This window comes from Macaca thibetana, chromosome 2 (assembly GCF_024542745.1).
Source record: "Macaca thibetana thibetana isolate TM-01 chromosome 2, ASM2454274v1, whole genome shotgun sequence".
NCBI lineage: Eukaryota > Metazoa > Chordata > Mammalia > Primates > Cercopithecidae > Macaca > Macaca thibetana.
Genome location: NC_065579.1, coordinates 161,214,113 through 161,226,566, shown reverse-complemented (window position 1 = coordinate 161,226,566; position 12,454 = coordinate 161,214,113). Strand labels below are relative to the sequence as shown.

The following is a 12,454-nucleotide window of genomic DNA, read 5'->3' as shown; positions in this document are numbered from 1 at the left end:
AGAGGAGGAGGAGGAGAAGTAATAATAATAACTGCTTTTTGTTGTGCACTTACTGTACAATGTCATGGCAGGCAATTTACACATATTGTTTGCAAGCCTCATGACAACCTTGTGAGACAAGCAGTATTAGCTTCATTTTACAGATGAGAAACTGACACTTCAAAAGGCTAGAGTCATATGGCTCAGAAGTAGTGGCACTGGGATCAGACTCAGGTCTGTCCAAACGCAAAGCCCAAGCTCTTGCCTTTACAATACATTCTCACTCCACATCTACTCTCTGGGAACAAAGGCAGGTTGGGAAATGGACAAGAGCAGTAGAGTCGGAGAAAGACCAGCTTCTCTGGTGACCACTTCTGGAAGACTTCCTGGGTGCAATGCTTCTAAAAACGTGATGTTGTTTTCTTGGGGGCATCAGTTCATTGCTGCATCCCTGTTCTTCCTCCAGACGAGGTCCCTCAGGTCACCGTCCAGCCTGCATCCACCGTCCAGAAGCCCGGAGGCACTGTGATCCTGGGCTGTGTCGTGGAGCCCCCAAGGATGAATGTAACCTGGCGCCTGAATGGGAAGGAGCTGAATGGCTCGGATGATGCTCTGGGTGTCCTCATCACCCACGGGACCCTCGTCATCACTGCCCTTAACGACCACACTGTGGGACGGTACCAGTGTGTGGCCCGGATGCCTGCGGGGGCTGTGGCCAGCGTGCCAGCCACTGTGACACTAGCCAGTGAGTCTGCTCCTTTGCCTCCCTGCCATGGTGCAGTCCCTCCTCGTCTCTTCCCACCCTGAAGCCCCCACCATCCATGCTGCCTCTTGTTAGTCTCAGCATAAAATGGTCCTTAACTGCTGAAATGTCAAATCAGAACGGTCGCTGCCTAGTAATGCCCAGTCATGGGGGACCCTTGTGCCCTTGGAAAACCTCACTCCAAGTAGAAGCTGTATCTGGAGTGAGTGTCTACAGAGAGGGGAATTGGTCAGTGCTCTTGACATGGCAGAACTATTCCCTGGGCCCCAGAGCAGGGCCATGCCGTGCCTTCCTACTTGGTCATCTGTGGCTGCAGGTGCACTGTCCCAACTGCCCATGCCCCTTCCAGTCCCCTCCCTCCATTCTCACGATAGTTATACAGTCGGAGCAGGGAGAGACAGGACACCGAGAGACATGGGCAGGGCCATGTGTAGTGTGGACAGAGCCCACCCAGCCCAGACTTGGCCCTCTGTCTCTCTGTGAGGGGCAAGCATAGTCCAAAGGCCTGGAATATAAATACTAGAACATAATGAAAAGGAAACTGTGTGGCAGAGGGATAAAGGGATACAGAGAAAAGAAACAAGGAAGAGATGAGGTGACAGTTTGGACCAAGGAAAATGCCAGGAGAAGACTTCATACTACCTTTTCTTTTTCTGGTTTTGCCATTCTTTTATTCATGTTGTTATGCTCAGTATAGGATAGTTTATTAAAACCATTATGTCTGTAGACATTCTATTTGTGATATAGAAATTGTGTTATCTCTGACCGATAATTTTTCCTATTATGTGACAAAGAACATAGGTCCTCAGACCAACATGTGGAAACCAAGGGCCAAATGGCTTCTAAGGTCCCTCCCAACTGAATAATTCCGGTAAATTCCATTTCCATGCACTCACTGATGGATCGTCCTCATGGCCACTCTTATTTCTTTTATGCTTGTGAAAGGTGTAGTTTTTACAAAATTACTTGAGTGTGTATTATAAAGATTCAACAGAGCAAAGTAAAGGCCAAGTGACTTGACATAGTCATAGCTGGTAAGGAGGAGCCTTACCAAGACAGGTGTTTCTAGTTGCCATTATACTTATTCTACCTTACGAGGACCCACTGTATGAGGCTAGATGGAAGTGAGTAAATAGACGTCCTACCGTTGCATATGACTGCCACTTGGTGTGCTGTGTTCCAGACACAACACATATACTATGATTTTCTACCCATTGTATGTATGGGCACATGAGACGTGATGGATTCAACACACCACTGAAGACTGGAGAGCACCCCTGATACCCATTCTTATATGCTGAGCCTGCGGCCAGGAAACTTAAAGAACTGCCTCCAATTTGGCCCCTTTCCTGGCACCTGAGGTGTACAAAATAGGGAAACTTGTTGAGACTTTAATGGTATTTGGATTTAAACTTTGAGAAGATTTCCAGGGCTTGTTCCCTCATGACTCAGCAGCACCCCCTTATCCCTGAAAGCCCTGCTTTGGGCGTCCACGTCGCCATCATCATCATCATCACCCTTGTGGATGGCGTGCTTCCAGGAGGTTCGCAGTGCTGCATCATGGGGCTTATCTAAGGCAGCAAACTTTTGAAATGCCCCTCTATCCAAGGCAGTTGGGTTCCCTGGGGTGTGTGAAGCTTGAGTCCCAGGAGGAGGGTAGGGAGGGATGGAGAAGCAGTAAGGGAATGGAGGAAAGCCCCTATGTGCCCTCCGGTCCCCAGATCTCTGGAGGAGCTTCACTCTATGGGTCAGCGGAATGGAGGCTATCAGGATTCCTCTTTTCTTGGGAAAGTCAAACAGCCCTGCCCTTTACTCAGAGGCAAGGCAGAGTGTGTCCTCAGCTGTCTCCCTGAGGAGCCAGGCTGACACTGGGCTGCATCTTGGAGCACCCCCTCACAATGGAGCCACTCCTCTTTGTGGCAGAAGGAGCACCCATGGAATCTGAGTGCCCGGCCTCTGGAAAGCAGCCCGTGAGTGCTCAGGGAAGGAGGAGGCCTTCCCTTCCAGCTGTGCTTGTTGGGCGGGGGCTGCTCTGAGGCTTGGGTGAGGAAGGTAGATGGTGCAGAGGTAGGTCATCTCATCAAGTCAAGAAGGGCTGAGGTCAGAACTATGTTTCCTATCATTGTACCCTTCCCACCTCCACTTTCATATTTTCACATTGTAATTGCATTATAGAATGTTTAGGATATATAGAAAATAATCTCTCCTAAGCCTGCTATCTTCATATAACCACCACTATCATTTTGGAGTATGCCCTTCCAGTCTTTGTCCCTCCTCATGTTTTTATTTTGTGATGATACAACAAATATACAGGTTCTTTTCTCTCTCTTCATGTTGTATGATAAGCATTCTCCATTGGCCATATGACCATGTTTACTTTTTTATTGAGTATAAAATGCATACAAGGCCTGGCACATAGAGATCAGAGATAATTATTACAATATGGCTTACACCTGTAATCCTAGCGCTTTGGGAGTCTGAAGCAGGAGGATCATTTGAGGTCGGGATTTTGAGACCAGCCTAGGAACAAAAATTAAAAAAAAAAAAAAAGAAAAAAGAAATAGCCAGGCATGGTGGCGTGCACTTGTATTGCTAGCTGTCTCGGAGGTGGGAGGACTGCTGGAGCCCAAGAGGCCAAGGCTAGGGTGAGCAAGCCTCTTACAATTGTGATGTGTTTCCAAAAAAACAAATAAATAAAATGCATACAGTAAAGTACACAAAGTGTACTAATCTTAAGTGAACAACTGATACAACTGATACATTTTTCATGTGTGTCCATCCATGTAACCATCCCCTACGTCCCCTCATCCCCCTTCCTAGTTAATCCACCCTCCCAGCCCCTGTCAGTTCTTATGATCGTAATTACTAATGGTCCTAGAACATCTACCAGAATTCTACCCTTTTCCTGTTGCTGGGCAATTAGGGCGCCTCCAGTTGTTGATTATTACAAATGAGAAGTGCCTTTTAGCAACGCGTGTGCCCTTAAAGAGCAACACTGCTCATCCAACAGGGAGGTTTTATCTGCAAATGGGCAGCACAAGGCTGTGGAGACTCAAGACCATAACCATTCATTTGGCCTAATTAGGAGCCAGGCTGAACCTTTTATTGTCTGGGAGAGGGAGAATTGGAGAGTGGAAGATTTATCTTGGAGCCCTGCTTCTGCTTCAAGGTGTATCTGTGTGAGGAGAGACAATTTATTAGCCTTCATTTTAAGAATATTCCTGGCCGCTTCTTTCTCTGGTGCTTGAGGGGATCTGTGGTTGGCAGAAAGGACAAAGGGAAGTGTTTGGTTGCAACCCAAGAAGGCACAGTGAGAGAAGAAGGGGCTTGTGCAGAAGCCGAGCTGGGCTTATTTGAAAGCCAAGAACTACTGGCTTGTCATTTAGACATGAATCAAAAGGCGAAATGTTTGGGCCTGACTAGAAAGAAGTGCTGAAAGTTGAGAGAGCAGGCATGGGGGGCTGTGTCATGGAAAAGAGGGAGTTGGTGGAGTGGAACTGCAAAGCTTGCAGGAGGCAGTGACGAGGTGGCGGGCAGGCGGGTGGGGGCAAGTGAAAGGGGTGCTGTCTTTGGGTTAATGCCATTGGGGGATCTGGCCCAGACGCAGCAGTAGATTAAGTTTCTGAAAGCACATTCCTGAGCAGAATAGGGGCTGTGTTTTGCTGGTTGGCTGATGTATGAGGGAGGCCAAGTGGTAGACGGGATTACCGAAGGCACGGTCTGCATTTAGAGGAAAGACTGGGCAGCGGCTTGCCGGTGCACACACATGCACACCCACACACACTCAGCATGGTAGGCTTCCTTTTCCTCTGGCCTCGTCTCCATGCTTTCTCATGTTCATCTTCGCACAAAGCAGTTGCTGTCTGGCCTACCTGGCAAGATGCTGCCTCCTCCATCCAGCCTCTAGAAATCACTGGGAGCTATAGGTCATGGGGCCTAGGACCAGGCTGGAGGATTCAGGGGTGGGGAGGAGGCCTCTAGCAGAGTAATTTTCTTCACCCTGACCAGGTGACATCATCTTTTGATTTTCAGTAAAATGGAGTCAGAAGTTGAATCACCTGAAGAGTCTCACCTTTGCTGTCTCCCTCCCTCCACCCCGGGTTGTCCGGGCCATGTGGGTAATGGCTGCTGCATGCTCTGTGGTGATGCCCATCTCGCTCTCCTCTGTGAGGGGTTTTTTATTTCCTATTTAACCTAAACTTTTTAAAAAAATAAATCTCTCTTGCTACTAATGCCCCGCTTCAGATCATCTTGTCTAATTCTTGGTTTTTGAAATGCTTTTAACTTTGGACTCCTTCCTTTCACTTCCCTTTCCCTTTTTACAAGCCTCACAGCAGGCAGCCAACCGCTCTACACAGCTCAGCTCCGCTCCTGAACCAACCGCAGACCCTGCCACCTGCCAGGGAGCACTTCACTCCTTCGTACTGGACCCTGAGTTCCACCTCAGGCCTGTTCTCAACACAGCATGGCAAAAGGAGTCACAACCGACTCATCAGAGCTGGCAATGGGAGAGCTGTTCTCAATCCCTTACTTCTAACAGTCAACCATTAATAATTATTTATTTTTAACCTTTAAAATTTTTTGATAATTTTATTCTACCATCATCCCTGGTAGCTGGAAATAAAACAGGTGGTAACTAGGTAGCTACCTATAATTCTAACTTGGGAATTTTAGTCCTCAAGTTAATGTGAAGTCTTAAGTTGCAGCTGGTGTAATTGTGAAGAGATCGGTCACCACTCCTTAAGGCCTCCTAGTGCCAAGGCCAGGCATATACTCCTGAATGACCCTGTCTCTGGCATCAGAGATCAGCAGGTGAGGTGGCTGACAAGAAAGGAAGGAGTCCCCCTCGCCACTCATCCTCATGACTCTCTGACTTTGAGAAAATGTCCAAAGTGACCAGGGACTCTTTGTCACCGTAATTTAATTTAACCCACAAATAAAATGAAGAGCCAAACTGGTATAATGGAAAAAACAAGAAGCTAAAAAAAAGTTTTAAATTCTGGGTTTAAGCCTTAGCTCTGCCACTTACGTGCTCCATGACTTTCAGCAAATCACTTGGTCTTTAGACTGCCACAGCTGTGAAATGAACACAATAATTACATCACCAGTCTCATGGGTTTTTTGAGGCTAAATGGGAGAACGTATGATATTAGTATTTGAGAGCATTTTAGAAATCCCAGGCTTTATTTGTTTGCCCATGTAGTTGTCAGATATTTCTGGAGTGTCTCCTTTCTGGAGGCTCTGAAGCCTGTGTCCAGTGCTGTGCTGCCCAGCTCCATTCTGGGAGTGACTCTTAGGAAGACAGTCCAGAGGGTGGCAGAGCTTCCAGTCACAACCAGAACCAATAGAGGGCTGGCTTCTTATAAAGAGAGAACTAACCCACGTCCTGCGACTTTCTTAGTCCTTATATACATGTGTTCTCTAACTCAGATTCCCACCCCCAGCCGCCTTCTAGAGCAGCTACGGTGTCACGGTGCATTGTCAGTGTAGCCCGCAGAGCTGCTCACTGACGCTCCTGTGGGTTCTCTGCTGCCCACTCAGCTGTTGCCCCATACGGACAGCTGCTGTTTTGCACTGACAGGCTGGACTGACCCTGGCCTTCAGCATGGCGAATTCTACAAACAGAAGCTATGTCTCTTTGCTCAGCCCCCCTAATCTCTAATTCCCATCACACACTTCACTAAGGTCATCTAGGTTCTGACTGTGAACTAGAATAGTCCATAGTCCATTAAGGACCACCGTAGACATTTCTTTCTTAAAATATTTCTAGCTTCCTTTATCTCTGTATTAGGGTTCTCCAGAGAAGCAGACCCAATAATATATATACACACACATATATATGTATATATCTATATATAATACATGTACATATGTGTAATATATTTAATTTTGTATGTGTATAATTATATATTATACAAAGATTTGTTGTAAAGAATTAGCTCGTGCACGCTGTAGATTCAGGTAAGAATTGATATTGCAGTCTTGAGGGTAAAAGCAGGAAACTCAGGCATGTTTTCTGTGTTGTCTTCTCTGGAAAACATGTCTTTGCTATTAATACTCTCAATGATCAAATGAGGCCTATCCCCATTAGGGAGGGTAATTATTTTACTCAAAGTAAAAGATTTTCTAGCAAAGTTGACACAGGAAATTAGCCGTCACAGTCCCCGACTGTCCACCTGAAATACACCACCTGCCTGGAGTTCTTTTGGAATATGTCTCTTTGGAGGCAATGTGAAGAAATTAGTTTCTCCCTAAGTCCAGCTCCCAGAATCATTAATGGCACCTTTAGACAGAGATGTTTCCACACTGCCAGGACAATGGCTATTCCTTAACTTTATGGAGCCATGAACTCCATCCAAACCTCAGGATGCTTTGCATTTCAGCGTTGGGTGGAGCTGCGCCTTTGGAAGATGCAGATACAGAGACCCTGTTGCCCCAGCCCCTACCAGAGATGCATTCACTCGTTGCAGAAACAGCTTCATGAAGCCCTCTCACCTTGGCAGGGGCATATTGTTTGGATTCTCTTTGGCCACAGGTGTCTCAGAGCAAAATTGTAGTTTAATTTGGGCAATCTTATTAAGACCATCCTTTCCTAATTTTCCCCTAGTCTTGATTTTTAAATATATATATAAAACCTAGGCCGGGCGCGGTGGCTCAAGCCTGTAATCCCAGCACTTTGGGAGGCCGAGACGGGTGGATCATGAGGTCAGGAGATCGAAACCATCCTGGCTAACACGGTGAAACCCCGTCTCTACTAAAAAATACAAAAAACTAGCCGGGCGTGGTGGCGGGCGCCTGTAGTCCCAGCTACTTGGGAGGCTGAGGCAGGAGAATGGCGTGAACCTGGGAGGCGGAGCTTGCAGTGAGCTGAGATCCGGCCACTGCACTCCGGCCTGGGTGACAGAGCAAGACTCCGTCTCAAAAAAAAAAAAAAAAAAAAAAAAACCTATATCTTGATTTTTTTTCAAGTTTTTTTTTCTCAACTCCTCGGTGAAGTGTAAGGGTGGAGAGGATGAGAGAAGAAACAAGCGAGCAAGAACTCAATCAATAAAAAGAATTCGTCTTTCATTTCCAACAGTCACTGTAATTTTCTTCCCAGAATATATTTTCTTACTCCAATTAACAATCTACGTCTTTAGTTTAATTTTGTCCTCAGTTCCTTCCAACTTAATGCATTCTATTTCTAAAGGCTTCTGTTAAATAAGACAAGACCAAAGTTCGTGAGTCCCACTTGAAAAACAGCAAAGCACTCATTCTCCAGTGCTGACTCCTATATTTGGATGTTTTGGACGTTGGTGCCCTAAGAATTGGGAAGCATTCAGAATTTCTAACAGGGCACAGTAAGATCTGGTCCTGGCCATTGAACATGTCTCAGTCTCATGGAGAATGTGGACTTCGTTAACACATTAGTCATAAAGCAAGGCAGCGCAGTGAGTTGCCTGACAGAGATGTGAACAGATTTTAATGGGCGCTTGGAGGCTAGCAAGGATTCATTTCCATTTCAGGGGATTGCGGAAGACTCAGGAGATGAGCCTTGAAGAATGTGTACACGACAACCTTGATTTTTAATTTCTGAGTCCTCACATACCTTTCTCAGACCTTTAACAACCAAATTCAGCTCTTAACATTGCGTATTCAGACCGAGGCCCTGTTCCGTTTCTGGGATGGCACCGATACTGCCATAGAAAGTTTTATTTCCATAGTGAGATATTTCCATGGTGAACTCAATTGAATTCTTTTTTTTTTTTTTTTTTTTTTTTTTTTTTTTTTTTTTTTTTTGAGACAGAGTCTTGCTCTGTTGCCCAGGCTGGAGTGCAGTGGCCGGATCTCAGCTCGCTGCAAGCTCCGCCTCCCGGGTTCACGCCATTCTCCTGCCTCAGCCTCCCGAGTAGCTGAAACTATAAATCGAATTCTTAATCTAGCCACCAGGTGATTGTCTCTCTCTCTCCATCTTGTTTGCCGCTCACCCCATTTCTCACTGTTCCTCATCTCTTTTCTCTTTGGGTATGAACACTTTCTGATTAAGAAAGAAGCTTCAGAGTGTTTCCTCCAGTACTCCCCACTTCCGCCCCCGTCTGGTTCAGTTAGCCAGCGACTCCCTGACAAAACAGGAGGAGCCATTTGCTCCAAATTGGAAAAACATTTGTGTGTTGGCTTGGGCGTCAGAGAATCCTGTACAGCTTTTTGCTTTGGGATGAAGGGATGGCAGTGAGAAGAAGGGTTGGAGGGAAAGAAAACACAGGTGGCTTCCTAAGCCGCCCCAGGAGGGGAAGGAGATGTGCAGCTGGAGAGGAGTGTGAGCCTGCCTTGGCTGGGAGAGCCAGAGAGACAGCTCCACACAGGGGGATGGAGTTGGAAAAGGAGAGCCAGCTTGAGCTTGAAATTTAGTTGTTCCATACCATAAGTTATGTATATTTTACTTTGCCAGCTGGGCAAGAAAATGACTGAAAGATGGCTGAGATTCAAAAGGTGCTGAGCAACTTGAGCATCTTAATAGGAAATGAACAAGGAATACCCTATAGCTTTAGGACAAAGTTACATCAATGCTTTCTGTTTTCTACTGGATGCAGGCAGAAATTCATAGCTCATAAGAACTGTCCCTGATATTCTGGTGAAATCTTCAAATGGTGTTGGCCACTCTAATCCTATTAGCCCTGGTGCAAGTACCCAGACAGATCCGTGGTGTAAGTTCTGCTCAGAGCATCTTGGCAGCAAATGTCTGTCCCAAACAGCCAGGGATCCCATTCTATATTTATCAGAGGTCACTATTTACCAAATAGACCTCAAGTTCATAGTGCATCTTCTACCAAGGACACCCTTAAGGACTCTTAACCCACTCCACCCTTGTCCTCAATTCATTCTTTGCATTCACAGGCAAATGATTAAATACAATCCTGGGTTCATTTTCTAAGCTAAGAGAAAAGGGAAGGAGCATGTAGTATATTGATTCAGTGAGCCAAAACACAGTGTGAGGAGCCTTTTGCACCAGAAGCCAAGAGAAAGATTGATTTGCCGGCTTGAAATCACTGGACTCCTTTAAGGAGCATGGTGCAAGATGGTTCCTTTAAAGCAAAAATGAAAACCAAGAGAGCAAATGAGTCCTCGGTTCCCTCGTTTTTTAAAAACAGCTTCACACCTCAGCATCCCCTGTTTCTCGTGTGTGTGTGGAAAAGTTGAGCAATTTCTACTTTCACTTTGTTTTTAGACTTTCAGCCATTTTTGGTGTCTGGTAATAATCTTGAGCTTTATAGAACAGTGAGTCCGTCCTGCTAATTAGACGTAGTGTTCACATCCAAATTAAAGGATGATCACTTCATAATGAGAAAAAATGTAAACAAAAGGAAAAAACTTGCTGAAGTAAAAGCAGCGTTTCTTTTCTTATAGGGAGGATTGTGATTAATAGCGAGGTGCTTGCAGCCTTTCCCTCAGGCCCACTTTCCATCGTGCACTTTCTCCTAGCTTTCAGAATGGTGGTCCCTTAGCTGGCAGCATCTTGCTCTCCATCCCCATCCTCAGAAGGTTCCCACCTCCCTTGGGTTACTAATTCCTTCTCAGTTTTCAAGACTCAAGTATCTTCTCTAGGAATGTTTCTTGACCCCTTCAACTTCCAAGTCTGGAGTAGGTTCTCTTCCCAGTTTCCTTAGTGCCTTGGTTTTGCTTCCACAGCCCTTCCTTGTCTGTCTACCAGTAGGGTAGGAACTGTTATTATCTGTGACCACAGTGCTGTCTATGGGGCCTGGCACACCACAGGCCTTCTGTGAATATCATGAAAGAGGAAGACTCCCAGATAAAACATGTCTGAGGTCTAGAAGACCAAAAAGGGCATTCAGAGGGTAAATTAACAATTTCTGAATTTCCTTTTCAAATTCTGATATATTAAAAGTTTTCAAGAAGTATATAAGAAAGCATAAAGCAGGAACTCAGGATACAAAGAGATTAAAGATACAAATGGATTCAAGAAAGGTTTAGAAAAATTGATGAATGTCAGAAGCATAAAACAGCATTTGAAAGAAACTGAGATGTTTGGAGGAAATTCTGGAACCTCAGGGAGATGCCAGTGAATTTGGCTCCATGACCTAACACAGGGGTCCCCAACCCCCAGGCAGCAGACCAGTACTGGTCCATGGCCTATTAGGAACCAGGTTGCACAGCAGGAGGTGTGCGGTGGACCAGCAAGCATTACCATCTGAACAGCACCTCCTGTCAGATCAGCAGTGGCATTGGATTCTATCAGAATAGAATAGAATAGAATAGAATAGAGAGAGTAGAGTAGAGTAGAGTAGAGTAGAGTAGAGTAGAGTAGAGTAGGTTTTGCCATTCAATAGAATAGGGTTCACCATTAGAGGGTGAACCCTACTGTGAACTGTGCATGTGAGGGGCAGTTGCACGCCCCTTATGAGAATCTAACTAATGTCTGATGATTTCAGGTGGAACAGTTTTATCTCAAAACCATCCCTCCCAGTCTCCCCACCCCTGGTCCATGGAAAAATTGTCTTCCATGAAACTGGTCCCTGATGCCAAAAAGGTTGGAGACCACTGTCCTCACATGTACCTCAAGGGGCAGCTCGGAGTGGGTGGATGGGATTGGTGCCACCAAGGCTGATGGGAGAATGCAGTTCCCAGGTGTGTGGGAAGAAAAAGCAGGCCTCACTGCCCTGTGTCTCCCACCTGGAGTTCTGTTCCTCAGGGCCACACCAAACGGCCATCCCCATTCTCTCTCTGAGCTCCGCAGCCTCCGCTTTCTCTCCTCCCTCTCTTCCTGCACAGGCCGCCAGCCCTTCCAAAGGCTGTGCCAGGATCCAGCTCTGGCTATGATGAGTCCAGACCACCAGGACTCACATTAATTTTCCCACTGCTAAGTTTATAGTTTATATTTGGTTGATCAGAGAAATATGTGTGATGTGGGTTGCTGGCAAGTAAATCTTTTTTTCCTTCTCTTTCTTCAGTATACTTTTTTCCTAACTATTTCATTCCTTCAACTAGTCCAAAAGAAACTCCCCAGTTCTGCTAACCAGCCCTACCTCAGAGCAGCCCTGAAGTCGGGTAGATGAGATGGTCTACAGACCAGGCATCTTCTGTGTTCATCTGGCTGCCAGACCCAGTGGAGACATGGCTCCATCCTTGACTTGTCTTTGAGGATTAATCGCATTTCTTGTTCTCTTATGTCTTTTTTAAAAATAAAATATTTTTAATTGGTTCAAGCCAAGAAATTCCTGAAGCCTTAGGCCAATTCATTGCAAATCATTTAATGACATTGCAAAATAGGTTCTTTTTAGTCTCTCTCCTGCTTCCTCTCCCACTCCTCCCTTCTGCTTTCCCCTCCTGCCCACCCCCAGATTTCTCTCTCCTGTCTTGACTTTGATTTTCAGCCCTCATCCCCCAGTCTCTTTCATCTCTTCTCCAATCTCATCTTTCTTTCACTGCTCAAATCTGGGTGTAAATCCCACCTCAACTCTCAACTGAAAGGAAAAGACAGAAACAAGATTTAGCAACTAATGTGTTTGGCATCTACAAAGGTTTGGTTTTTCTTCTTCTTCCTCCTCCTCCCCATGGAAACTGTTTTCTTTAAATACAAAAGAGCATGCCTTGCTTTCATCAGAAAGTGTGTTTGAAAAATTTCATGTCATGTTTCCATGGTTGTCAGGAGAGAGCTTGGGAGCCAAAATTATTTGTGCAATTGGACAGGCAGAAAAAAATCCCAAAGAGAGCAAA

General features: G+C 45.7%; 1 protein-coding gene across 7 annotated transcripts in view; it reads left to right on the top strand.

The window, feature by feature from the left end:
- The window catches only part of BOC (BOC cell adhesion associated, oncogene regulated), a 76,409-nt gene that overhangs the window by 38,881 nt on the left and 25,074 nt on the right, over positions 1-12,454 (top strand). For all 7 annotated transcript variants that reach the window (XM_050778821.1, XM_050778815.1, XM_050778820.1 and 4 more), the window contains one exon: positions 446-724. In XM_050778821.1, the coding sequence (XP_050634778.1) occupies positions 446-724 (279 nt within the window). The remainder of the gene's footprint in view (positions 1-445; positions 725-12,454) is intronic.